General features: G+C 40.6%; 1 protein-coding gene across 4 annotated transcripts in view; it reads right to left on the bottom strand.

Annotated features, from left to right (window-relative positions):
* Nucleotides 1-1,106: 1,106 nt before the first annotated feature.
* The window catches only part of suclg2 (succinate-CoA ligase GDP-forming subunit beta), a 131,957-nt gene continuing 106,034 nt past the window's right edge, over nucleotides 1,107-27,029 (bottom strand). The window contains exons 10-12 of one of the 4 annotated variants that reach the window (XR_012591598.1): nucleotides 15,920-16,040; nucleotides 2,075-2,845; nucleotides 1,107-1,885 (exon numbers count right to left, since the gene is read on the bottom strand). Coding sequence is in view for 1 of the 4 variants with exons in the window: in XM_074617390.1 (XP_074473491.1) it covers nucleotides 2,733-2,845; nucleotides 15,920-16,040 (234 nt within the window). In the remaining 3 variants the exon portion in view is untranslated. Of the gene's footprint in view, nucleotides 2,846-15,919; nucleotides 16,041-27,029 lie in introns of all 4 variants that reach the window. The other 3 variants (XR_012591600.1, XR_012591607.1, XM_074617390.1) reach the window with 3 other exon arrangements.

Below are 27,029 nucleotides of genomic sequence, written 5' to 3'. Positions count from 1 at the left end.
ACTGGGAAATAAGCGTACTAGGTCCTCTTTAACAACAGAATTGGTAATAGATACTTGGTTTAATTTTTTTATTTAAAAAAAAAATGCCAAATATTTTATGGTTCCAGCAGATTTGCTGATTTGTCTTGTATAACAACGACTTTTACTGACAATACAACATTTTACTTAGCAATTTCAGTGAACTTTGGACAAAAGCATCCACCAGATGAATAAATGTAAATAGGATTTTGGACTGTTGGTTGGACTTAACAAGACATTCGAAGATGTGACTTTGGATATTTTTTTATTGTTTTCAGATGTTTTATTGACTAAACGAATCGAAAAAACAACAGGAAATTGATCGGTAATGAAAATAATCATAAATACTTGTAACCCTTATGGTCATCATATGCTATACTTCTATCATATCATAATGTTCAAAACCATTTTACATTTTACAATTTATTTTAATCAATTAATTCATTTATTAATGTTTATTTCTGATTTGTGACTAGAACAATTTGAGACACAGTGCTGAGCTGCATCTCAAATTAATCTCCAGGTTCCCAGCTTTCAGATGATGTACACCACTTCTATGTGACATTTACTGTTGACCTGCTATCTCTCCCTAAAGACCCCTTGTACCCCCATAAAAAAAGACAAAAGACGGGTCTATTGTGGGTCTCAGAGGGTTAAACTAATATGTGTAACTGATCTGGATCTTATCGTAGTTTGAAACTAAACATATTCGGCTATGTGACCGTCAGACTAAACACAGAGTCAGTTGATCTAAAGCAAAACCTTAATATGCATAATGCAGTAGCAATGTTGGCAAAGAGAAAGTGAACTATTTGGAAGAAGCACCTATTGTATATTAAAAGGTTATCTCAAGGCTGGACTGTGTGTTTCTTTGCGATGGTTTCGGCCCAAAGGCACATAACTGTAAAAAAATGCTGAGTGTCTGCTTTCCCCCACTGATATTACATTTATTCTGCAAATTTGCTCCCTCCTGTAAAAGCCAGTAGAATTAGTTTTGTTCCTAACTCTTCCTTACTTTCTATCTGCTTCTTCCTCTCATTTCCCCCCCGCCAGGTAAATCTCATGTGAAGTGAACAAATAAACCGTAGTCTTGAAATATTAGTTTTTAATCTCTCAAATTATATACACAGTTTTGACACTGTCAATATACATTCATGATCATAAAAAAGTACAATTGTATTTTGATTTTGTTTTTTCTCAACACTCCTCTGTATGAAACTACTGCTGATACTGAAAGAGTTTAGATAGTTTACAAATCCCTTTAGCCGCCATGAAGTAGGCACAGATTTAAGCAGTTAACACACTTTGTTTGCTACTTAACAATTAAGACATGATGTACAAAATTCACAGCGTGGGTATTTCACCACCTCATTTGATACACCGATAAGGCAACGGATGGATTAATGGATTTGTTTGTCACTAAGACAACAGACTGATCGAACCAAAGTTACCTGCTCGCTGCCTTTCGTTCTAGCTAAAAGTACCATCAAATGATTTCACAAGAACGGGCTGTTTTCAGTCATACTGTACCTTTAAAGTACTTTAAAGTTTGGGTGTTTTGAAGTGGGGTTGTATGAGGTACTTATCCATAAGAGGTGTATTACCTACAGTAGATGACGGTCGGCGTACCCCCAGAATCGAGAAACAGACAGGAGTACCGACACCAGAGCAAAGCAATACAGTGATGTGGACGGGGACGGCAGAAAAACGTATTTTAGCCACCTAAAAGAAAGGCTCACTTTAAAAAGAAATCACTAGCGGTTTAAGTGTACGCTATATTTAGAATATTTTCTCTGCTTTATCTTGCCGTCAGACTGCCCTTTCCTTCTCCTTTCCGACTGGGAACTGAACTGAAAGTGAAACTTATCTATGCTCTCTCCAAAGCCAGCAGGCTCAGATGACAAAAACAGTATAGTCACATTTCAGTTTCAGTTCAGTTCGCCGTCGGAAAATATTCTAAATGTAGCATAAACTTAAACGGATATCAGTTTTTTTTAAGTGAGCCTTTCTTTAAGGTGACTAAAATAAGTTTTTCTGCCGACCACATCCACATCACTGTATTGCTTTCCTCCGTTGTCGGTGCTCCCGTCTGTTTCTCCTAGCTGAGGGTGTGCCGACCGTCATCTACTGTACATATAATACACCTGCTATGGATAAGTACCTCATACAACCCCACTTCAAAACACCCGAACTATCCCTTTAAGTCAAGGATGGAGCTGAAAATCATAAATCGTAAAAAACATTCCATACAAATGTCAAAATATGTAGAGAGAAAGATGCATCTTTCGCCTCGACAAATGGAATGCACAAAGTGTTTGATCTCTATCCAATTTCTGACAGAGGGCACTAGAGATTTATGATATTCTAGGACAAGATTACGTTAAAAAGCCTCAGTGATTTATTCCAATTACTATGCATTAAGATGTTTTTTTTTTGTTTTTTTTGAAAGAAGTTAAAAGCAGCTAATTTTCACAGCACAGGTGAAGTGAGTGTAAAATTGTAATTGTGTTGATAGAGCACCTCAAAACCTGTCATATACTGAATTGGCATCAAAGTACTATTTGGAAGCTAGTGTTAAAACCACAAAAAAAAGTAAAGGCTTGAAGTTCGTGGAGGTCTGCATGTGAAATAAGAAAAGGCTGACGGTGATGATCCGGGTGGATGTTGGAGATGGGTGGACAGAGTGTGGTGAGGTTACACTAACTGACAGTTCCCTATTTCTTGATGGCGGCCACAGCTTTCTTGGCGGCGTCGTCCAGGTTCTCTGCTGCTGTGATGGGCAGTCCGCTCTCCGACAGGATCCTCTTGGCCTCGTTGACGTTGGTGCCTAGAAGACGCGGGGAAACACAAGTGTTACAACAAGGCAACAACAACAAAAAAAAGACACAAAACTGGCTTAACAAGGTTGAACCTGATGCACCATCTGCACTGATGTAAAAACCACTCTGTGTGAAAGACAAAGAGCTCCTTTGGAGGAATCAATGCACATGATGACAGATGGAGTTATGGGTGAACGGTGGCGGCTTTGTATGTGAACAATGTCAGTGTGGCAAGAAGGTGAGTGTGTGTGTGTGTATGTGTGTGTGCTCCCCTGGCTGCAGCGAGGTCAGGGGTAGCAGGTGCCGGGTGATACGCTGGCGTCCATGCCCCGGTAGAACCCCAACCAACCAGAGACAGAGAGACACCCGGAGACGCTCTCCACAGCCCCGGAGGCTCTACACACTGAACTGGCTGCCTCCCAGCTCTGCACACTGCGCAGCCAAACACGAGCCTGACAAGCCTGTCACAACACGGGGCAGGGGGCGCCGCGGTGGACGGAAGGACACCGAGAGGGAGAGGACGATGGTGGAAAGAGAGAGAGAGAGAGGGAGGAAATGAGAGGGAAAGAGAGAGAAAGAGAGAGAGGGCGATAGAGCAAAAGGTCAAATGAAGCAGAATCAGCCACGCTGCTGAAACAACAAAAGCCAGCTGTTTATGTGGCATTTACTGATTTCACACATGAAGACATGATGGCAAAGAAAAGGCCATTTACAGAATCGGTCTGATCTGGTATCAACAATTCTCTACTGGAATTTTTTTCTAAATACATCCCATTATCAGGGGCCGGACCCTCTTAATTTTTTTCCGGATATTATTATTATTCTTCATACCAGAAAATCAGCCTTCCCAAGCATAGAAATAAACCAAACTTTGCACATAGGTCCAGTCCTATGCCAAACTTCCTCAACTGGCCTCGTGGGCTCATAGTCCTGATGGTGGCGCTACAACAACCGTCTAAAAGTTTAAAACTTCGAAAATTCATAACGAATCAGTTGTATGTGCTAGGACTTTGCAACTTCCACCAAAATGTAGACCCAAGTGAGCAGAAAGGTTCATATGCTTTGAGCTGGGAGGAATTATAAAAGTCCATCACTCTGTTTTTCTCAAAAACTGTAAAACTACAGAGTTGCGGAAAAGTGCCTTTAGCCAGTCAGCCTGGTCCGTCAGACGTTCAAGAGAGTGGAATATAATTCCTATTGACATCACACAACGAAACACTTCTTTTTTTTCAGTACCCAATTAAAACAATGGATGATTAATACAGTCAGTCAGCCAGCACTAAACTCTCTTTTTGCTGCTTCTATCTATATGTCCTGCTTGTCTATAATGTTTTTTTATATGTATAAATGTGACTACTGTTTCTACTGCTTTTAACAACTGTGTGTCCTTTTCCAACTTTTAAACTGCATGTCCTGTTTTCTGTTTCTGTTCTGATGTATGTTAGGATGCTTTCTGTAACACCTTGGCAAGGGACAACAGATGAAAAATAGCCTTTTGGATAATTCTGGCATTTTTTTAAAACTAATTTGCACTGTCCCTTCACTAATAAACTAAACTAATTACAACTATATCCTCCAACATTTTCTGCTCAATTGACACAAAACTTGCTACGCTGCATCTTCAGCCAGATTATTGAACTATCGAAAGCTGAGCCCAGAGTGCATCAAAACGTTTAGTGTAAACAGCACTGTACACAGCTACGGCAAAGTCTCGCTACATAAATCTCCACTGTTCACAAAAATAATTTTCAAAACTTTGAGGAATTTTATCTCAAAAACTGCATTTTTTACAGTATTTTGAATCCTATCCTGTAAACCATCGCAGTCAGTTCTTATTTTTTATTTTACTTCTTATTTACTTATTTCTTACTTTAGAAATATATATATTTATTTGTAATTACTTCCATAAAGGCTTTTCTTATTTCAGATAATCATTGGGTCATCATATACTGCACCACTGAAGAAGTCAAACTGCATTTTGTAATCTGATTACTTTGTGCTAAGTCTATCATCAAAACCACTTTTCACCAAATAAGCACCCTTTTTCAAAACGATACTCCTCATTTACATATTGATAAATGTTATGCCCTACATGTATAGCTGCAACAATTAGTCGATCAACAGAAAATGAATAATAAGCAGTCATTTTGATAATCAATTGATTGTTTAATTCATTTTTTAAAGTGAAAATTATCTGGTTCTGACTTCTCTAAAGTGACTGTTTGTCTTCTTTGATAGTAAACTGAATCTCTTCAGGTTTTGGGTTGTTGGTCAGACAAAACATTTTACATTTGATTGACCAAATGATTAATAGAGAAAATAATCTGCAGATTAATAATGTAAATAATAATTAGTTGCAGTATTTACTGCATATGTGTAATTAAAAATGTTTGACAATAATTGCCACTTGTGTGCATCAGTGTCTCTCTGCATTCACTGTGGACAAATCTGTGCGTGTGTGTGTGTGTGTGCACATGCTCCGACGCTTACAGGTTGACCTTAGCTCTCTCTGGCTGGCGTGTAATTAAGACTGCATGATATGTGAATTCTCCGGAGGCCCGGCCACCCTGATCAATAGACCTTTCATGAGGAATTCTATTACTAGCGCCACTTAACGCCTAATATTTCATCTCTTTTGTCCAGCCAGATAATAAGTCATTCCAAACACATTTTTTTTTGCAGGCTCACACTGCAAACAATCAATTCTTGCGACGTAATTAATTAGAATAAGAGCAGGAAGAGACCTTGCTCTGGCACATAAACAGGGGATTGGGTGTCCCAAGTCATTTTCTCATCAAAAACTGTAGCGGGGAATATTCTCTCCTTCTGTGTGCACAGATAAATCTACAGTCTCGATGCTGTCGCTCATAATGAGGACGGGGAGGGGCAGTACAGTATGCTTTACATTCAATAGGCTGACCCGTGAACTTCATCGGGATTGACGGATCCATATTATCATACTGACAGGCTTATCTGTCAGATGATTAAAACAAAGTTGCAGCACAACAAAGTTGAAACAAGAGGAGATAAAAACTGCAGGAGAGAAGCTGCCCACAGCAAATACATAATGCAAGAGATACTCTGAAAAGACAAATATGCCTATGGAAAGTGTATACAGCACTGAAACAAAGTAAACAACGCATGCATTTCTGCTACTTTTTCATCCCATAAATATTCATGAGAAGCAATATTGTGCGCGGCGTTGTTAAGACTCTGCATCTGTGCGACCTGTGTTACCATGTAATGTGTGAGGGGGGGAATCATCACACATCTGTGGGAGTGAGAAAGAAGACGGCATGTGCTTATGTGGGTCTTTCTCTGCATATGTGAGCGTGTGTTTGTGTGTGAGCTGAGTGCAGTTCCACTGTGAGCAGTAGGGAGCACTGATAGCTCACAGCAGCTGAGGCAAGGACAGAGCCCAGCTGGATGCAGCACCACTAAGTGACTGTGAATGTGTGTGCGTGTGTGTGTGTGTAGAGTATGCATAGTATATGAATGTGTGTGCTCACCTGCAGCCACTAGGTGCTGCCAGAGACCTTCTCAAGGCCTGGACCCAGACACACACACACACACACAGTAATATAAATGTACACTCACACCAAGAAAGACTTTAAAAGAAAATACCATGAAATTAACAATAAAGACTGACCTTAAAATGGGCAAACAAGATTTTTTACTTTTGTCGCTCAAAAACATCACAACATACACAACAATCTCCTGGGTGTTATGGGGTTATTCGTAGTGGACAACTCCGAGGTCTGAGAAGTGAAGCCAATGCGGAAGTGCCTTAAACTTGCATTCTTTCTAACTGCCAGCAGGGGGCGACTCCTCTTGTTGCAAAAAGAAGTCTGATTGTATAGAAGTCTATGAGAAAATGAGCCTACTTCTCACTTGATTTCTTACCTCAGTAAACATTGTAAACATGAGTTTATGGTCTCAATCGCTAGTTTCAAGTTTTCCTCAATACAGCATGATGTTCATTTAGTAAATTATGGTCCCATTTAGAGTCAAATAGACCATAAAGCAGGGGATGCTTTAGGGCGTGGCTACCTTGTGATTGACAGGTCGCTACCACGGCGTTGTCCGGTCTGGGAGTTGTCTGTGTTTTTTCGTCTTACAACTTTAACCCTTTCACAGTGTGTTTTCAGTTCATGAAAGTTAATCATAACCTTTTTGGTCGCCTGAGAAAGTCTTATTCAGCCTTCGGTTGTATTTAGCTCCACCCTCTCGTGTCACTTATGGTTCCAAGAGACCAACATGACGACGGCCAAAATGTTGAACTCAAAGCTTCAAAACGGCAGTCCACAAACTAATGGGTGACGTCATGCTGACATGTGGCGCCTCATTTACAACATGGGATTCCGTGTACACGATATGCTTGGTGTTCAAGTGGTTAAGTTGTGAGAACACCGCTGCTAAGCAACGGCAATATTAACGTTACTGCCGGTGTCTAGAAGCCACAGAGGCTAACAATTTAACAAGCTGGCAAATGGATAACATAATGCAGAAAATGCAAAGGCATAATGACAGAGGAAGAAGATGAGGCTGTTGGGAATTTCAACATTTTCCTCAGAGATATTATAGAATTACGAAGAAAACCAATATACGACTGAAATTACAATATATTCAGTTATTATGCATCAAAATATTAACTTCCATGGCCTCCGCCATTTCTGACAATGTCAACAAACACGTCACAACTCGTGAATTTGGAGCTTTCAGAAACATTCCACTACGAGGTTGTGAACACGACATGAGGGAGGCGTTCATATGGACTCTTCTCGTGAACGCGGTAAACACGACCCCATTTAAAGGCACCATACATCCACTTCTTATATACAGTCTATGGTTATTCATCACTAACAATGTCTGTTAATTACTAGAGGTCTGAACTTTGTTTTCAAACAAGCAACCTGTTGGCGATGGATAAGCTGACGAACCTCACAAGACAGCTCAGCTCCGAGTCTTTACACACACTTCTTCAAGCCAAAACAACAAAACACCAAGCTTTGCGTTAGGTATTTTTGTCATTTGATATATTGCCACTTCACACAACATATTTCTGTTGGATCTCACCACTAATGAGCCAGCTTACTTGTGTGTATTGTGAAAATGTCACCATAATGTGCGAGTCAATTACAGGCCGCCATATTTCAACAAGATAATAAGGCTTGGGGCTGTGCCAGAGGCTTTCGCCGGAGAAGTTCTGTTGATGCTGCAGTTCTTCAATTTGTGACTAATTCTGTCTTAACAAGCAGAGTTTAGTGAAGCTAAGATCTGATGAGAGGAGAAGACTCTCCACAGAGTTACTCATGGTTCCTTATACTGTATATCATGGGGAAGACCAAGAGTGTGTTCTTGTATAAGGTAAAGATAAGAAAAGAAATGATGTGAAGCTTGATGATCGAAATCTGTTTCTGTGGTTGTGAAGTGAGCTTGATACATTTGCTCTGAACTAAGGCTGACCTAAATGCCCAAATAGTACACAAAATAAGGAATAGTAATCCCACATTATTCATTATGCATCAACAACATTAATTATTATGACGGATAGCGCTGTAGTTGTGTGTAGAGGGTGTGTGTGTCGTTGAGGCCCGGGTACTGAAACGCAGCAGAGGAGATTGATAGACAGTCTCAACAAAGCCAGGTCTTTATTTTATAGGTTGTCAAAGGCTACATGCTATTTATCTATTTTTTATTATTTGTTTATAGGCCTACATATCAGCAAACTCATTTTTATGGGCTGTGGCTGTAATTTATTTTAATGTGATTATTGCACATTTTGTCACCGTTTTCATTTCAATAAAAAGGAGAATCCTCGAAGTCCGATTTTTGTCCTCATCTCTCATAAGACAATAATAGCAAAGTAAAAGTATAACATAAGTAAATAACGACCACAAGTTTGAGGAAAGTTTGACAGCTTGTGTTGTCGTCGTCTTCCCTCCTCCCAGAATATTTCTCACGGAAAGTTCAAAGCCCCGAAGGTGGTATATTCGAGACAGCCCTACTCTGACTGTGTGGCTTTTCACAGAATAAATAACAGCATCTTTATTTTACAAAAGAACAGTTGAATTCGTAAGTAATAAAACACAACCTTTGTTCGATTCAGCACACAGAGGTTTTGTTGCTGCAGCCTTACTTGGTCTGGTATGATTATTGGTGGCTAATGTCAGCAACCTTTAGCTAAAAATACGACATTAGTGAGTCAGTTTGCTGACTCTATGGCCCAAATCCAATCAGGCCCCTAAACCCTCTCTCTACTCACTTTCACTCGTGGAGGGTCCGCCATATTAAGTGTCATCCCAAAATAATTATCGGGGAGTGGAAGTGGGACGGTGGGAATTTGTTAACATGAGGCTTTTATTCTGAAATATGTGCCGTACATTGTTGTAGAACATGCAGTGACTTGCAGAGCTCCATTAATGAATATATTACGGGGTTTTAATTGTGGATTATTACTATTATTTACAAATTACCACACGTTTCTTAACCTTTCTCTGTCTAAAATAAATATAAATGACATTTATTATGAAATGAAATGGCCATTATGAAAGGCAAACTATGTCGAAAGAAAGGGCTGACACGCAGCTGGTGTGAAACCGCCACGCGCTGTTGATGTAGGCGGTCTGGCTAGGGCGTTAGGGGATTTTTTGTCCACTGGGCAAAAGGGGTTTTAGACACTTTTTAAAGAATTTACGTCACAGCGCGCGATGACATAAAACACCAGTGGCTTGGTGTCTGGCCCTGCTACCTTGAATAACTGGTGTTAAAACATTTCCTTTCATCACTAAATGTCATCATACTTGTTCTGACTTTCACTGTTAATCCTCATAATCATCAGTACCAAACAGTGAGAAGTTTCCCCTTCAGCCAAAAATGGATGAGGCCTGCTCCTCCCTCCTTCCTCCTGTGTGTCAAACATCAAATGCTCCTCATTTGAACGCAGAGCGAGATCCTCCTGAACGGTGTAGACGCGTTTCCTTTGATGTGCTAGCCAGTCATTAATCAATGTTTTCATGTTTCTTATGTTGTCTAGACTCTTGTTTCAGAGACAGGTAAACACTATAGCTACGTATATTAGATTTAAAGAACATCTCTGACATTGACAGTTTAGAAAATTCATCAAGTCATTCAGGTTTTTAATCCATGTTGACTCCGATAAAGAACCTCTTCGTATTAACAAATAACATCATTGTATTCAGTTTTCTGAAGCAAGCATTCATTCTCATGACCCATCCAATTCTTGTCTGGTGCTTTTTGGAAGTAAATAGTAAGAATAAGTTGCACAATATATGAAAGTAAGATAAAACTGGTTACTGTTTAATATTAACAACTATCAACTGTCAAAGTTAACGTGATAATAATGCGTTAATGTAAATTCGTTTTAACGCCACTAATTTCTTTAATGCATTAACACAACTTGTGATTTCGATCTTTTGGAGGTGGTAGTGGGCTCAGTTTTGAAGCTAGAGTGAAGATACTGGTATCATATGAAACTAAGAAAACCTAAGGAATCCATTGGTACCAACCATGTCATACTAGCTTTGTAAAAAGTAAATAACGCTCCAAACTTAGGCTGAACTTTGGTGAGAAACTGCCAATGCCATTTTCAAAGGGGTTCCTTGACCGCTGACCTCAAGATATGTAATGAAAATGGGTTCTATGGGTATCCACGATTCTCCCCTTTACAGACATGCCCACTTTATGATAATCACATGCAGTTTGGGGCAAGTCATAGTCAAGTCAGCACACTGACACTCTGACAGCTGTTGTTGCCTGTTGGGCTGCAGTTTGCCATGTTATGATTTTTTATGCTAAATGAAATTGTTTTGTGTTGTTAATTGATTTCCAATAATAAATATATACATACATTTGCATAAAGCAAGCATATTTGCCCACTCCCTTGTTGATAAGACTATTAAATACCTGACAAATCTCCATTTAAGGTACATTTTGAACAGATTAAAAGAAAAATGTGCGATTAATTTGCAATTAACTATGGACAATCATGTTACTAATAGAGATTAAAATTTTTAATTGATTGACTGCCCTATTAACAACTAAATATTTAGTATATGTATAGATTTAAAAGACTAAAAAGTAGCAATTGACTGTTAAGATATATCAGTGTCAAAACGAGCCAGTGCGTGCATATTTATATGCAGCACATCTCTATTAAGGCTGCACGATATAAAGAAAATATTTAATATGCAATAACATTGTTGAATATCACAATAACAATATTACTTGTGATAAATAAACAGATATTATTCAGTTCTGCCTTTCTGCTGCTTTCAAACTGCTGGTTATAAAGTACAACAAATTGGTTTATGATTTGAAAAAATGAAAGGAAATTATTCTTTCTTTTATTGAACAAATTGAACTGACAACAATGGCACGTTAAATTGTTTAATTGTTGTTTTCTCCTGATACTCTCCTTCAACTACCTCAAAAAATCCCTGAGTGCAATATCGTCTTTTGCGAAGATTTTCTCTCAAGATGACATCACGATGACGATAAAAATATTTTGTGCAGCCCTAATCTCACCATGTGTGTGTGTGTGTGTGTAGATGCATATCTGTTTATGTGCGCATTAGCTGCAGCAGATGGCTATTTAAGCTACGATGACACCGTCGGGACTGAAAGGGCCATCTCAACCTTACTATTGGACCTCGTGTCTCTTTTTAATTAAGTGGGAGAAAAATGGCCAGATCTCCTTTAAAGGGGAAAACAGCCACCGCCGTCTGACAGACAGTTGGGGAACGGCTCGGTAAATCAATAGGCCAGGGAACAGAGTTAAGCGAATGCAGTCACCTTTTTTTCTCCTGGACCCTGAGGCCTATTCAAGGGGATTTTTTTTCTCCCATAGTGGCAGACAGCATCCTCACAGAGCAATATGTCCATGTTCAAACTGCAGCCAAAGGGGGCAGTACAGTCCTTCCTCATGTATCTCTTCCTATCAACACCTTAAATATTTGTGTGTCTATACCGTCTGTGCTGAATCTGTGGCCTAAATTCACGTTGAATGAATTTAAAGTGTTAAGACTGTAGCCCACAAACTGGGTGCGTTTTAGTTGGACTCTCTATCAGTCCACAACCCTATCAGCTAATTCAACCCTATCAGCATCTAGACAACATGGCCCCTTCTCCTCCACATGTGGGAATACATAACTCTCCACCAATGTAATCAACCCAGGCCTTTTAAAAAGAGCCTTCCCAATTAAAAGTGTGCCAGTTAATCCATTCTGATCCCGTTGAAGAGCGCTGGGCCGTTCTCACTGCCCTGCACTCAGCCTAGCAAGCTGAGCTGATTGATTCTGAACCAATCTTCTCCACAAGACTGCGGGCCCAGGATGTAATGACCCACAGCTAAAGCTTGGATTAGGCCCGGGCCAGGAAAACGTGGTTGGACCGACCGCCAGCAGTGACCTTCTGGACTCAGCCTGTTTGTGAGTCAGGTTGAATTACACGGCCTCGTATAAGAAATGTGTGGCGACTAATTAAGGGTCCGCTTTGATTGCCAACCCGGTCGCTTCTGAGGCGACACGTTTCAGGAGTTGTGTACTCACTCTTCAGCCACATGAACACAGACAACGGATATAAATTACACAGATGCATATTTTAAAACCTTGAGTATTTGATCTGGCGTTGTAGCTGCAGGGATTAGTTGATCGACAGACAATCGTTAAAGTAATTTTTCATGCAAAAATGGCAGAAAATATGGAGATTACCTGCTTTTCTTAGTTTTATATCATATTAACCCTCCTGTTGTCTTCGGGTCAAATTGACACGTTTTCAAACTTCATAAATATGGATGTCTTTCACCTAATTTTTCTGACTTTTTTTTCTGACTTTTTCTGTCCGAAATTTTTCAAATCTTTTTTTTCAGACTTTTTTTTAACTTTTTTTTCAGATCTTTTTTTTCAGACTTTTATTTTCAGAAATTTTTCAGATGTTTTTTTTCAGAATTTTTTTTTTCAGACTTTTTTCAGATCTATTTTCCAGACTTTTTTTTGGGACATTTTTTCAGACTTTTTTTTGGGACATTTTTTCAGATCTTTTTTTTTTTTTTACTTTTTTTCAGATCTTTTTTTTCAGACTTTTATTTTCAGAATTTTTTTTTTCAGAATTTTTTCAGATCTTTTTTTCAGACTTTTTTTTCAGACTTTTTCTGTCCGAAATTTTTCAAATCTTTTTTTTCAGACTTTTTTTGTCCGAAATTTTTCAAATCTTTTTTTTCGGACATTTTTCAGATCTTTTTTTTTTTAACTTTTTTTCAGACTTTTATTTTCAGAATTTTTTTTTCCAGAATTTTTTCAGATCTATTTTCCAGACTTTTTTTTGGGACATTTTTTCAGACTTTTTTTTCGGACATTTTTCAGATCTTTTTTTTTTTTACTTTTTTTTCAGATCTTTTTTTTCAGACTTTTTTTTCGGACATTTTTCAGATCTTTTTTTTCAGATCTTTTTTTCAGATCTTTTTTTCAGACTTTTATTTCAGATCTTTTTTTTCAGACTTTTATTTTCAGAAATTTTTCAGATATTTTTTTTCATAATTTTTTTTTTCAGACTTTTTTCAGATCTATTTTTCAGACTTTTTTTCGGATATTTTTCAGATCTTTTTTAATTTCATATAAATTAGGTTTAGTGACCATGAATTCCAAAAAAAATGTAAAACTCGTGGTAATGAGTTGGAATGAAGTTGGCCAAAAAGGTGTAATACAGAATTGGGTGATAATTTATAATGTATGCTTTAAAAACAGTCAAACCAGGCAAAAGTTGCATGGGCGACGGGAAGACAACAGGAGGGTTAAGGTGAAGATCTTTGGGTTTTGGACTGACAAAACAAGACATTTAAAGACATTACTTTGGACTTTGACAAACTGGGATGGACATTTTTCCCTATTTTCTGACATTTCATAAACTATAGATTAATCGATAATGAAAAAACTTGTTAGTTGCAGCTAGGCTTGTTGCGGTAGTCGTTGTTACCGGCGTTACACGGTGGTCGGGAACACACCGATTACATTACGTATCCACCGCCCCCCACCGTCGTTTTGGTTCAGATTTGGTGTCGAAGCGAAAAGCAAAACGCGCCTATTTGGCAATATTTCAGATTTAAACCCAATGCTATAAGAGAACCGTAACGTTAATAAGGTTATCGAGGTGAGGAAGACAGAGCGGTCACAGCCGATGTGCGCGGCACAACGGTGCCAGGTTGACCGTTGCTGTCCCGCAGCAAAAGCTGGACCGGGGAGGCCAGACACAGCCACACGACGGTAAAGATCAAAGTAAGCGCGCTACACATATTGACCGTCATCTTTTCTTGTAAAATGTCCAGTGTAATCGATAACACTGATGTTGTTACACGTTTATTAACCGGTGGGAAATTTTCCTCACCGTCACATCCCTAGTTGCAGCCCTACCTGGCACCGATTTGTACGTGTTAACTTTGTGTTGTGTGCAGTGGTAATTTGTGGGATTTGGCTTTAAGCCACACATCTGTTCTTGCTATAGCTTCAGTTTTGGTTCAAAGTTATTTCAGACCAAAGAAACAGTTTGCTTTTGTTTAGGGGGAAACAGTGAAAACAATGTCACAAATTCTTAAGGGATGGTGATCATTATCCTTTGCTAAACGTAACTCTCTCTAGGTGCGTATGTGTCAACAACAGGCCTCATTTGATTGACAACAAAACCTTCAGGTGTTAATATGACAACTCAACTTTCCGCTCACACTCTGAACAGCAATGCCTCTTTATACTGCACTGTAGTGCCTCGGTGCACAGTGGGGTTCTAGAAACAGCTTACGCGCCCTGACCTACAAACCATATTAGCAGAGTGCGAGAGGACATACAGTATGAAGGGCTGAGGGCTAACAAACACACACACCCACACCCACACACAAACACACACTCCCCTGCTCTCTGCTCCGGACACACCACTCAGCAGGATCTTGACAATTAAGCTAACCACCAACTGGCCCCGCGCCTCCGGGAGTCACCGCTGCCATCCCGCACACACCCACACACACCCAACCGAACAGGTTTCATTAGCATACACAGGTGAAAGGTGAGCCAATCAGTGCCATCTCTACTGTTATTCTGGCTGGCACTAATGACGGGTGCGGCAAAATGTGACACGTTTGAGAAATGCACTGCTGTTCTTACTGGGACGCTGGGCCACAATGAAGATGGATAGGCTCCAGAGAGCACAGCAGTAATAATACAATGGCTCCCAAGTTTAAAGCAAGGTGGGAAAGAGGGGGCCTGTAAATCCTGCAGCACTCACAGCTGTTTACAAATTACACTATAATTTATGCATTTGTCACTTCAAAACAGTAAATAAATACATTTAAAGTGTGATATAACTGGCTACATTATCAGTCATTATAAACCTGGTTTTGTATGCTTTATTCCATGGAAGTTAAAGCTAGTGGCCATATGGGTTGGGGCTAGCGGTCAGGAAGGTCACAGCGATAACCTCAGCTGCAGGGAAAGACCCATTTGAAGACATGGTGAATAAAAGCACTGGCTTTTTAAGATTCATGCATGATGTTTTTTTCCCGTTTTTTTAGATTTAATTTAATTAATTAATTTATTATCTATGTATATATTTTATAATTATATAATATATTATTATTATTATTATTATTATTACTACTACCATTTTTTTCTCCTTTGTTTTTTAATAATTTATTTTTCAATTTACAGTTATCATATGTTATCATATGTACATATTATGTTATTTGATATGGTTCATGTTGCTGTAGTAATTTTTCTTAAGGAAACAATAAAAAACCTGATTAAGAAAGAAATAGATGTATGTCAGGTGAATGCAAACAGCTCATCAAAAATGAGTGACAAGTGCTGGAGGTGTGAACTTGGTTTTTAAATAGTAGCTTTAAGGCCAATGTCATTTTCCAGCATCATCAAATCCTCATTAAGGTCAAGTCCTTTCAATCCAGCCTAGATGGAGATCAATGGTCCGTGGATGTGAGGGGGATGATGTGCATTGTTTATTGTGTGAGTGTCAGTGGGGGGCGGCTTGCTAAGAGGGTCAGACAGGCTAAAACATAGATTTACCTTCAAGCCGGACCACCAGCGGCACCTTCAGCTCCAGCTCTCGACAGGCCTTGGTGATGCCGTTGGCGATGATGGCACAGTTGACGATCCCGCCAAAGATGTTGACCAGGATGGCCTCAACCTGTGAGAGAAGACAAAGAATACATTATTAAATAATCCAGTGGTGGAGACACAGCTGTGAACAAAAGGAAAGCAGTATTGTACAAAAAAATGAACATTTGTAATGTCCAACATTCATAATGATGGGTGAACAAAGTTTGTCAACTCCTTTCTCGTACTATTCCCAAGCCTCCGGCTGCCCTACCACTTCCCTCAGAGCAGCTATCAATCACAGCTGTCAATCATGACGTCTCACCCCTTTTTTATAGCATACATAAACCAAATTTATTAGAAAAATAAACACTTGAACATCCATTAGCATGATAAGAACTACCTAAAGGGACAGAATCTCTTTGGAAAAAATGTATTTGACATGTACTTTGACTTTTTAGTTTTTAGTTTGTCCCATCCGCTAACATGGAGGGGGCAGGATTTAGGACCTATACTGCAGCCAGCCACTAGGGGGCGATCAAGATGTTTTGGCTTCACTTTTGGGGAGATATCATGTCGTCTATCTTTATATACAGTCTATGGTCCAAACTGAAGCACAAAACAGTCAAGCATTGACAAATCCTTTGCGAAGTTCTCATAGTGACACTCGTATATGCCCAGTACAGCTGGAAACACATCGGCGCAAAACTAATTGTTTCAAGATTGAAATCTCACCACGAAGGGAAACATTTAGTAGAGCAGCCTCACCACCAACTTTGTGTACAATAGGTCGTGCATCCCGAGGCTATACAACACTGTCACACTGGAGGTGGAATAAAGTAATATATTGTTGAAGTTATAGAGGGCAGCAGCAGGTGAAAGAGGCAAACACTGGGGCCAAATAATAAAGCAATATTTCAATGGGAAGTGGTGACATGACAAACAGAAGAAGCTGAACACCTGGCTGCTTTTAAAACCTTCTAATGTGGCTGAGCCATGTATCATATTTAGCCTCTAAAACTGAACGGTAAAAAAAATCTGACTGGCTGGTAAAAGAATAAAATAGAATCACCTGCAGAGGTCCAATAGTCAGCTCCCACCCTGCTAGCCACTCAATTCAAATTCAATATTCGCAAAATGTTAAGATGTCCTTTGCTGTCATGATTCCACATTTCCCCCCAACAGCTATCAAGAACAAACCTTTGAGTTTTGAACACGCCAAGCTGTGCCAAACAATCTCACTGTCGGTACTATGATGTTCACTTCAGCTGTCTTGCAGTTTCTTTGCAAAAAAGATATCTTCAACTTTCTTACAAAATGAGCACGAAACTGATACCACTAAGTAGTGAAGCAAGGCAGCCAGTGTGCGCGTGTGTGCGTGCGTGCGATTACACTAACAATCTAGCACTTGGTAATTACCCTGGCTAGCTCAGTGGAAAAGTAGACTGAGAGCACACAGGATTAATCCTCCATGTTTGTTTATAATCACTGCTAATCTGTTAGCGCCGATTTGGATGAGCAGCTTGTGTGTGTGTGTGTGTGTGTGTGTGTGTGTGTGTGTGCGCCCGTTGTGAATGTGTATGTTTTCAGTGTGTGGTAATGATGTTTATAGGGAGAGGAGATCAAGGACTTGGATAGCTATCAGAGCGACAGCCACGGCATTGTCCTCGATGTGCTATCCAAATGAGCATCTCCTTATAAACAGCGGAGAATGACAAGACCAGGAGAGAGCTCCAAAACAAACAGAGATGTAGGCAGCAGCATAAAGACTTGAGACGTCACACAAAGAAATTGAGCAAGCGGCTAGGTCAACACAGAGAACTGTTTCATGCTGATTAAGTATATCGCATGGGGATGTGACCAGGAATGCATAAAACAAGGGGAGAAGGCAGGCAAACATTAGCCCCGAACTGCAAATGAACACGACTCAGATGTTCAAATGAAAAACAAAGAAAATGAATCACAACCTCCAGATTACTCGTAATAATAATACATGATGAGGTGCTCTAATGTATTTAAATAATGGATGAGGTGGAGGCAGAGAATGGTAGTTTTTTTTTTCTGTAGTACAACATCAGTTTGAATTTTCTCACTTATACGATGGCCACTTATCAAAGACAAAAGAAAGGGTGTTCTCAAATTATTATCCATTTTGTAGGCTTTTGTTGTAATCAATTGAAACTAGATTAAAGTGATTTCATCAGCGAGTTAGCATCGTCACTATGGTTACTTGCACTTTGATATACAGTACGTTCTGTGCTCAATCAGACTAATAACTAAAGCCTTGAACAAGATTAGATCTGAAGTGTCCAATTACTGTATAATGTTTTATAATATGGGAGCCATTATAAGAAATACAATCTCTTTTGTAGAAAAAAGTATATTTTGTATTAGTGCATAACTGTCTGTCATAGTTTAGCGTTGCGCTTTTAATAAGTTGGGGAAATAAGAAAAGATCTCATCTCGCTTCCTATTGCACATGTGCAGTACCGATCAGGCACTTGCGAGAAAATGGCGGCTGGGTAAACACAAAGTTTATAAGCTGAAGTGCAAGCGAGCATTTCAATTATCCTGGAAACAGGAGTTTAGTTGGGTGGCGTTAGAGGATGTGGGCGAAACTCCACATTAATTTACTTAAAGTTTAAACAACACAATTAACTTTAGTCTTTGTTATTTGATAACCGCTAATAAATAAAACAACCTGCATAGGGGTAAGTAAAAATTGACTTTGGGCAGGTATACATTGATGTCTACCGCGATGAAGCGTGCTGTCACCTTTCCTGTTCACCACCTACACTTCCGACTTCCGCTTCAACTCGGGTACGTGCCACCTACAGAAGTTCTCCCATGACTCCTCCATTGTCAGCTGCATCACGGATGACAACGAGGATGAGTACAGAGCCCTGGTGGAGAATTTCGTAGGGTGGTGTGACAACAATCACCTCCAGCTCAACATCGGAAAGACCAAGGAGCTGGCGGTGGACTTCCGGCGGAGCAAGAAGAAGCCCCCAACTTCCGTCACCATCCGAGGGGAGGAGGTGGAGGTGGTGGACACCTACAAGTTCCTGGGAGTACACATGAACAATAAACTGGACTGGACCGACAACACCGAGGCCCTCTACAGGAAGGGACAGAGCAAACTGTTCTTCCTGAGGAGGCTCAGGTCCTTCGATGTCTGCAATAGACTGCTGCAGATGTTTTACCAGTCTGCAGTAGCCAGTGTCCTCTTTTTTGGTGTGGCATATTGGGGGGGTAACACCAACACAAGAGATGCCAACAAACTGAACAGGCTGGTGAGGAAGGCTAGCTCTGTAGTTAGATCCGAACTGGATGATCTGGAGGTGGTGGCAGAGAGGAGGATGAGGAGGAAGCTGGATGCCATCCTGGAGAACCCCTCCCACCCTGTCTACGATGAGCTAGTCATGATGAGGAGCACCTTCAGCCACAGACTCATCCCCCCTCGGCACAACACAAAGCGCCTGGGTCATTCCTTCATGCTGGTAGCCATCAGGCTCCACAACCAAGGCTGACCCCCACATGAGAACTATGAGGACTTCAAACTTTAAACACGCACTATCTGCATATATCTGCACTATCTGCAACCACCTTGGACTCTAACCACTGGCGCACTTTACACTATACATCCCATATACCACTTTATAGTCTGAACATATCATATCACACACGTATCTTTATTGATTGTTTTTTTTATAATTCTTGTACACCTGTACTTCTCCTGCGTTTCACTCTGTCTGCTGTTTTTGGCTTGCTGCTTTGACACCTGAATTTCCCCCCGGGGATTAGTAAAGGTTCATCTTATCTTATCTTCTGTTGAACCCTGCTTTCAAACTCCACTTCTTGAGTTCATAACATGGGCTTTCTGTTAAATTGTTTTAAGTCATGAGCCCAATCTGAGATAACCCCGATGACATATTTTTAGTTATTAGCATAGTTATTTTCTTAGACTGTAGAAAGCTTTAGAAAAAGCCACCGATGACATTATCCAACTGTTATCTCAGGATGTGCAGCACTCCTCGTGACAAGTACACTCATCTTCAGGCGTAAAAATTGCTGGAGTGCCTCTTTAATGTACAGTGGCTATCCAATGTAAAGGACAAGTCAAGCCTAAAGGTATCCATGTAGTTCATTTCGGTCTCTGGGAGTGATACCACACTACTGATGGGAATCTGCTTCCGTCACACATTCACCACGCACTGATGTGCACGACCTGCACGTGTTGCAGACATGTATGTGGGTGATCATAGCTTCCAGATGTACTTACAGACACACTTGCACAGTTGAATGAAAAAAAGCTACATTCACACGCTTTTATAAGAAAACTACAACATTAGTGATAAAGCCAACTCAGTGGTCGGCGTGAACGCACATGTGTGAAGAGCGTCAGACAGCGAGAAGACTGCATGAGAGTTCAGCGGCGGGAGAGAAAACCAGACTGAAAGAAAGAGGTGTGAAATGATACCGGCTCGTTGGTTCTCAAACCTCAGCAGCGAATCAAACAGTTCTTCTGACAGCCTGTTATGTGTGATCTGCAGTTCACAGAGTGTGTGTGTGTATGTGTCTATATTATGGGCTGCCTTAGGGCTATGTGTTGAGTGTGTGTTGCCCCACCGCCCTGTGCAGGTGTGGCCCGCAGCAGGAGCACGAGGTCAACATTGCCACTATGAATTTGTACACAGCCACTTTAAAAAGAAATGAAGGAGAGATGTGTGTCTGAATATTACTGACCAAATCTCTAGGCTTGAATTGGTGTATGTACTGTTAATCTGTCAGCCTGACCACCAGTGATCTGCAATAGATTTGCTTCAAACTGCTGTACGTGTGTTTTAAAAAGTGGTGGATGAAGTACCTGAAAGCCACACTTGAGTGAAAGTAAAGATATTTAACCAGAAAATTACTTTAGTAAAAATTAAAGTCACCTATTAAAACATTACTTGAGTAAAAGTTTCAAAGTGTCTGATATATACTGTACTTAAGTATCAGAAGTAATTTTCTGATATTAAATTTACTAAAGTATTAAAACGAGGGCTGTCAAAGTTAACGTGATAACGCATTAACGCAATTTAGTTTTAACGTCAATAATTTCTTTAAGGAACGAAGATACTGGCATCATGTGAAACTACAAAACCTGAGGAATCCATCAGTTTCAACCATGTCACAATAGCTTGTCGCGAAGGAGGCTGAATAACGCTCCAAACTTACGCTAAATTTTGACGAGGAAAAACTGGCGTGGCCATTTTCAAAGGGTTCCCTTGACCTCTGACCTCAAGATATGTGAATGACAATGGGTTCAATGGGTACCCACGAGTCTCCCCTTTACAGAAATGTCCACTTTATGATAATCCCACGCCGTTTGGGGCAAGTCATAGTCAAGTCAGCACACTGACACACTGACAGCTGTTGTTGCCTGTTGGGCTGCAGTTTGCCATGTTATGATTTGAGCATATTTGTTATGCTAAATGCAGTACCTGTGAGGGTTTCTGGACAATATCTGTCATTGTTTTGTGTTGTTAAATTGATTTCCAGTAATAAATATATACATACATTTGCATAAAGCAGTATATTTGCCCACTCCAATGTTGTCCCATGATGTCATGTTAGATAGTAGACGCTGAGCCACAACAATATGGGACACCACCTTATGATATTAATGTATTTATACAATGGTGACTTTACATACATACATAAGGTTTTGGGTTGGTAAGTCTTCACATACTGTATTAGAGGATTTGACTCAGGGTCTCACACACACAAACACACACAGAGCATTATCTGGTCCCCACTGGGGGGCAGCAGAGATTTAGGTGCCTTTTTGCAGCCTCACTAGAGAAGACTCTATTCTCGCCCTATTTGCAGCCCATTTTTCAACTCTGTCTCTATTGGGAAGAACCATTTTTCTTCCATTCATGCGTCTCCTATTGACACCCATGCATATTAATGATACATAAGACATGATTTATGTCGCTTGGCACAGAAGTAAATGCTGTTTATAGAAATAAGGATGTGGCAAGGAGTTGCACTTTGCTCCAAGTTTGTTGTTGTTTTTTTCTTAGAATTTCTCTGGTTTAGGTTTACAAGCAAGTTTACAGCCTGAGGAACATTATTTTCCTTGTACAAACTGAAAACAAGCAAACATTGGATGTAAAAGTTCTACCACTTCTGCCTATTCCAAGTAAAGATCACAGATCCAGAGCTACAACACCACACACAACCACACTGCCATGTGAAGTGAGATAACGCGGTTAAAAACTGCGTGCCCGGAGGGAACACAGCCTTAAATTGAAAATATGCAGAGACACTGGAGGTAAAAGAGCAGAAAAGGCAAAAATGTGTGCATCTTATTCATCTCTCTAATCATGTTATCTCCTATGACGGCTCATTCAGTTCTAAAATGCAATATATACTTTGGTCAAGCCCTTTTGTGGTAGACTGCGCAGTGCACATTTGTTCTAAAATGCAGTATATTGCTTCTTTCTTAGCAAGGTACCGGTATGTATGGGGTTAAAAATGCCACAATGATGAACTGGCTCAAAGAATGGGAGCCAAATTTAGGGTCAATCTCTTTGGTTTGATGCCCTCTCCAATCAAAAGTCGAAAACTGCTCCGCTCCATTGGCTCAGAAATCCAGCCTTAAGGTATGAAATAGCATTGCACACTCCAATCCGCCTAAAATCTCCAACATCACACTCTGTAGCATTTTACCTCCTGTCACAGAAGCGAGTACTGCCTCTTTCCTTAAAGGCATTCATTTCAGGTGAGCTAACTTGGCAGCGGGGTGGATTTCTTTCATCAGAGCTCAGCATAAGGCATCGAGTATAATGTGCCAGCTCGCTCTTTTTAGAGGATCTTTGTGTGTTCTTTTCAGGCGGTGTTACGGCATGAGCCGGTGCCTTCTACCTGGGTGCCGGTGAAATGATTCAAATTTTACAAAATAGGATCATTGCTGCCGGCGTTGCAAATCCCTGCCAAGGCTCTTTTTGCGTCAAAGTCAAAAAAGGGCCTTCACAGGGGAAACAGGCTTTTCTGCCTGCTATTATGCGCCCCACTAAGTGCATTCAGGACAAGTAAGAAATGTAACCCAGATGATTTGACATGCTCACGTGGCCCTGTGTTGTACTCCTCCTGCCTGTGTGTTGTCATGAAATGTGTGCAGGTTTGACAAAATGTGTTTTTATTGTGGACAAGGACATGCCTGATTATACAGCTATCAAATTATACATCGATGGTCACCTGTATGTACTGTAATATGAAGACAACACTGGAAAGCAACGTCACATATTCAGTTTTCATACTCCGTCCATGGACTGAAACATAGTAGACAATGATGTACTTCTCTCCTCCAAGTTTCAACCCAGGGGGGAATAAAAGCATTGTATTCCCCCTCATTCTGCGCGGCTCCTTGTCACGAGTTGCGCGTGCGTTGCCGAATTATCACTCAAATACACATTTTCATGCCCATACCCCTGTTAAGCGCCACTAATCTCTCTGCAGGAAAGAAAGAAAAGGGAAAGCATCGTGTTTCCTTTGTTACCAGCCAGCAGATAGGAGTAGAAAAAGGCAGGGCTGGAGATGGGTGTGTGTCTCTCTGTGGCCTATTAAGGGCAATTGTTCTGTCTTATCTACTGGAGACAGGCTGTACTGTCGCCGCCTGTTCTGGCAGGCCTTGTTTATTTGTTTTCGATCTGCCGGGAGCCCCGCGCTCGGCCCTGGGGCCACAGGTTAACATGCACGGCTTCCAAATCAAGGCAGGCCTGCTGGCTCTAATCACACTTCTTGGAATGACGGGACGGCTGTTGGTGAGAAAACGATTATTCTGTTTCTGTCCTAGTTTCAAGTGAGATAGGAGTAAATTGACTTACATGGTCAATGTTAGGGGTGTGGAGAATTCTCGATTCTACGATGCATCGCGATGAACGATACTGCATCGATGCGGTGACGCATGGTGGTTTCATTTCAGCTCAGTGTGAGACTTTACTGCGTTTTGCTGTAATTTACTGTCGCGCTTGTTTCTCTCCTCTCCTCTGATCTCTGTGTTTCACCCATGGATGTATAAAGAGAACTGGATTCATAGGAAAGTATGAAAGTTGCTCAGGGGTGCATGAAGCAAAGAAAGTTTGACTCCAAGTATAAAATTACCCGGATCATCCGGCAATCACCTGCATCCATGAGGTCCATAGAGCAGGCGCACTGGCGGTCCAGTTTCGGTCCGGGGCTCATTCACATGAATAGCGGAAGGAACCTAATGATTTAAATAAGGGCTATTCAAGTGTTTGTTACCTCAAAAACATTATCCACTGATTTGAAGACGTCTCTTTCCCCATGTAAGTCTATGGGGAAAAATCAGCGCGGAGCTGAGAGACGGCAGTCCGTTAGCTTGTTGCTCTCGCTACCGATATTAGTTGCTCTGTCTCAACAATGTTGGGTTGAACAAAATGTGCGTAGCGGCTGAAATTGAACCGTGGGTTTGATCTGTCGGGATATGCAGTGACTTAAAGTGGCAGTAGGCAGTATATTTTTGGCATCATTGTCAAAAATTCCACAATAACCTTTCAGCATGTTGTAATTCCAAGTGTTCCGAGAGGAAACTAGACTTCTGCTCCTCCTCATGGCTCTGTTTTCAGGATTTAGAAAATCTAGCCCGTGACGGGAGACTTTGGCCAATCACAGGTCATTTCATTGAGAGAGCGTTCCTATTGGCTGTGCTCTGGTCATGTGACCGGAACTTGCCGTTCCTTCACCAGATTTCACAATGGCGGCGGAGTCACAAACTTTCTCATTTTACAGCTAAACCGTACACTACAAGATGATTATGAAAACATTTGAGGCGAGAAAAAGGGATTAACGTAACATAATATTGATTCATATTTGATCAGTGCTGCCTAGTTTGACCGTTTGGTCGGAGTTCACGAGTGATTGACAGCCGGCTCTCATAGACGGCAGCTGGACAGCAGACCTCAGTTCAGCTCTTACTGCTTGTTTTCCTTTGGTATGTGAAATCTTGCAGATGCCGTTAGGAGCACCGGAGGACACAGAGGCACATGATGTTTTTCAGGTTACTTGTTTCATGCATTACTGTCACGATATAGCTACCGTTTTATAAAAATAACTTTTTTTTAATCATATTTACTCCAATCTCGCCTACTTCAGCTTTAAACCAAGTAAGAGTAGAAGAGTTATGAGTAAGGAAATTGAACTAACTAACTGACTAGCTAATTAATGCAATGTAAAATACCTTAGGCATGCAGGAAGTGCCCTGTCTTAGAGCTGCTATGTGAAAACCTTTTTGTAGATTACAGCCCACTTGTAATGCACTGCAGAGGGATTTATGTTTTGTTTTTGTAATGTGCATGTACGGAGGTGAGTCACACAGATACTGGTATTGAACTCCCTTTTCATTATAGACTGTTGTAGTCTGATTTTTGAAAGCACTTTATTGATAAAAAGGGAATTCAGATTTATCTGACTTCTTGTATTAGTTGATATCACCACAGTTTTTTGCTTTGTGTGGGGGGAAAGTGTTGTGTATTCAGTACTTCCATCAGTTTGTCATGGCTCCAGATGTATCTAGTTCTCATATCCCTTTTGGGCATCCCATCATCTAAAGTAAATGGAGGGTAAAAACTGAGGATGCGATACATCGAGAATCGTTGTGCGTTTGGATTGTTGACAGGTGAATTGTGATCAAATCGTGAGGCCAGTGAAGATTCACACCTCTAGTCAATGTGTTTAGGATTTCTTAGCATGTCTTTTATGTGGACTTGATGCCACGTCATCCACCTGTCTTGTTGCATCCGAACCAGAAACTACTGAGCTTAGCTTCCCACCATTTACTTTAGATGATGTAATGGCCAAAAGGGACGTGAGAACTAGATACATCCGGCCCCATGACAAACTGATGGATGCACTGAATACACATTTTCCCCCAAGCAAAGCTAAAAACTGTGGTGGTATCAAATTATCACTGCAAAGCATTGTTGATACGTGTTTGAATATAGATGATGGAAATTAAAAAAATAAAACCTTGTCTACACAAATAAGCAATACCCTGCTTTGTTACAAAAGATGAAGGTAAGCACTGTCACAACACAGCAGTCAGACTTTACACACAGCCACCAGTTTCTTAGAATCATCTAATTCCTTGAAATCGCTCACACTGTGTAATTGTTCTTCATGTCACAACAGAAAGATAAGGCTGCGTGGATGAAAGGAAGAGCAAGATTTCATGTGTTCTTTGTCACATGTGTAGGGAGCAAAATGTGTAAGGCAACCCATGTTATAAAAAGATGTTCATGTGGCAATCTTTTATGCTACATTTACTACTTTGAGCATCAATTCTGTCAGACTGGGGAGCTATTTTTTCTGTGCATATCTATTCTTAGAGAGGATACAGAACAAGGAAGAGAGAATGACACAAAGACAGACTGAGGGAAAAGAGGGTCTTGAAGTCAGAGTGTGAGGCGAAGTGAAACAGATGGAGAAGAAAAGAGACGGAAAGAGGTGATGGGAAGTGGTGCGGTCCCTGGCTTCTATTGAAGGCTAGGATTGGCCCTGGCAAGGAGGGATAAGAGGGAAATAATTATCCGGCCTGCTGAAGCATGACAGCCCCTTCTTGGGACTGCGGAGAGACAGACTGAGCATTATGTCAAAGATTGGCCGTGTCACCGGCGGAGACACCTCTTGACAGACAGTGGCATCTGAAGTTTCACTTGACGGTAAAAAACACACCGCAACAGGCAGCCAGATACCTGCCGGATCGATGCCAGCTGGAGACAAGGTTTCATCTGGGGGACATAAAGATGTAATCACTGAGCTCAGTCTACCATCAACAGTGCATTACCTTATGTTAGATCCTGTTAACATGTACTGTTGACATTCCCAAGCCTTTGGACTGATTTCCCGTTATGAACAATACAGCATGATGTTCATTTCGTAAATTATGGTCCCATTTAGAGTCAAATAGATCATAAAGCAGGGGATGCTTTAGGGCGTGGCTACCTTGTGTTTGACAGGTCGCTACCACGGCGTTGTCCGGTCTGGGAGTTGTTCGTGTTTTCATCTTACA

The sequence above is a fragment of the Sebastes fasciatus genome, chromosome 1 (genome assembly GCF_043250625.1).
Source record: "Sebastes fasciatus isolate fSebFas1 chromosome 1, fSebFas1.pri, whole genome shotgun sequence".
In the NCBI taxonomy this organism is placed as follows: domain Eukaryota; kingdom Metazoa; phylum Chordata; class Actinopteri; order Perciformes; family Sebastidae; genus Sebastes; species Sebastes fasciatus.
This window is presented reverse-complemented; position numbering and strand designations above follow the sequence as displayed.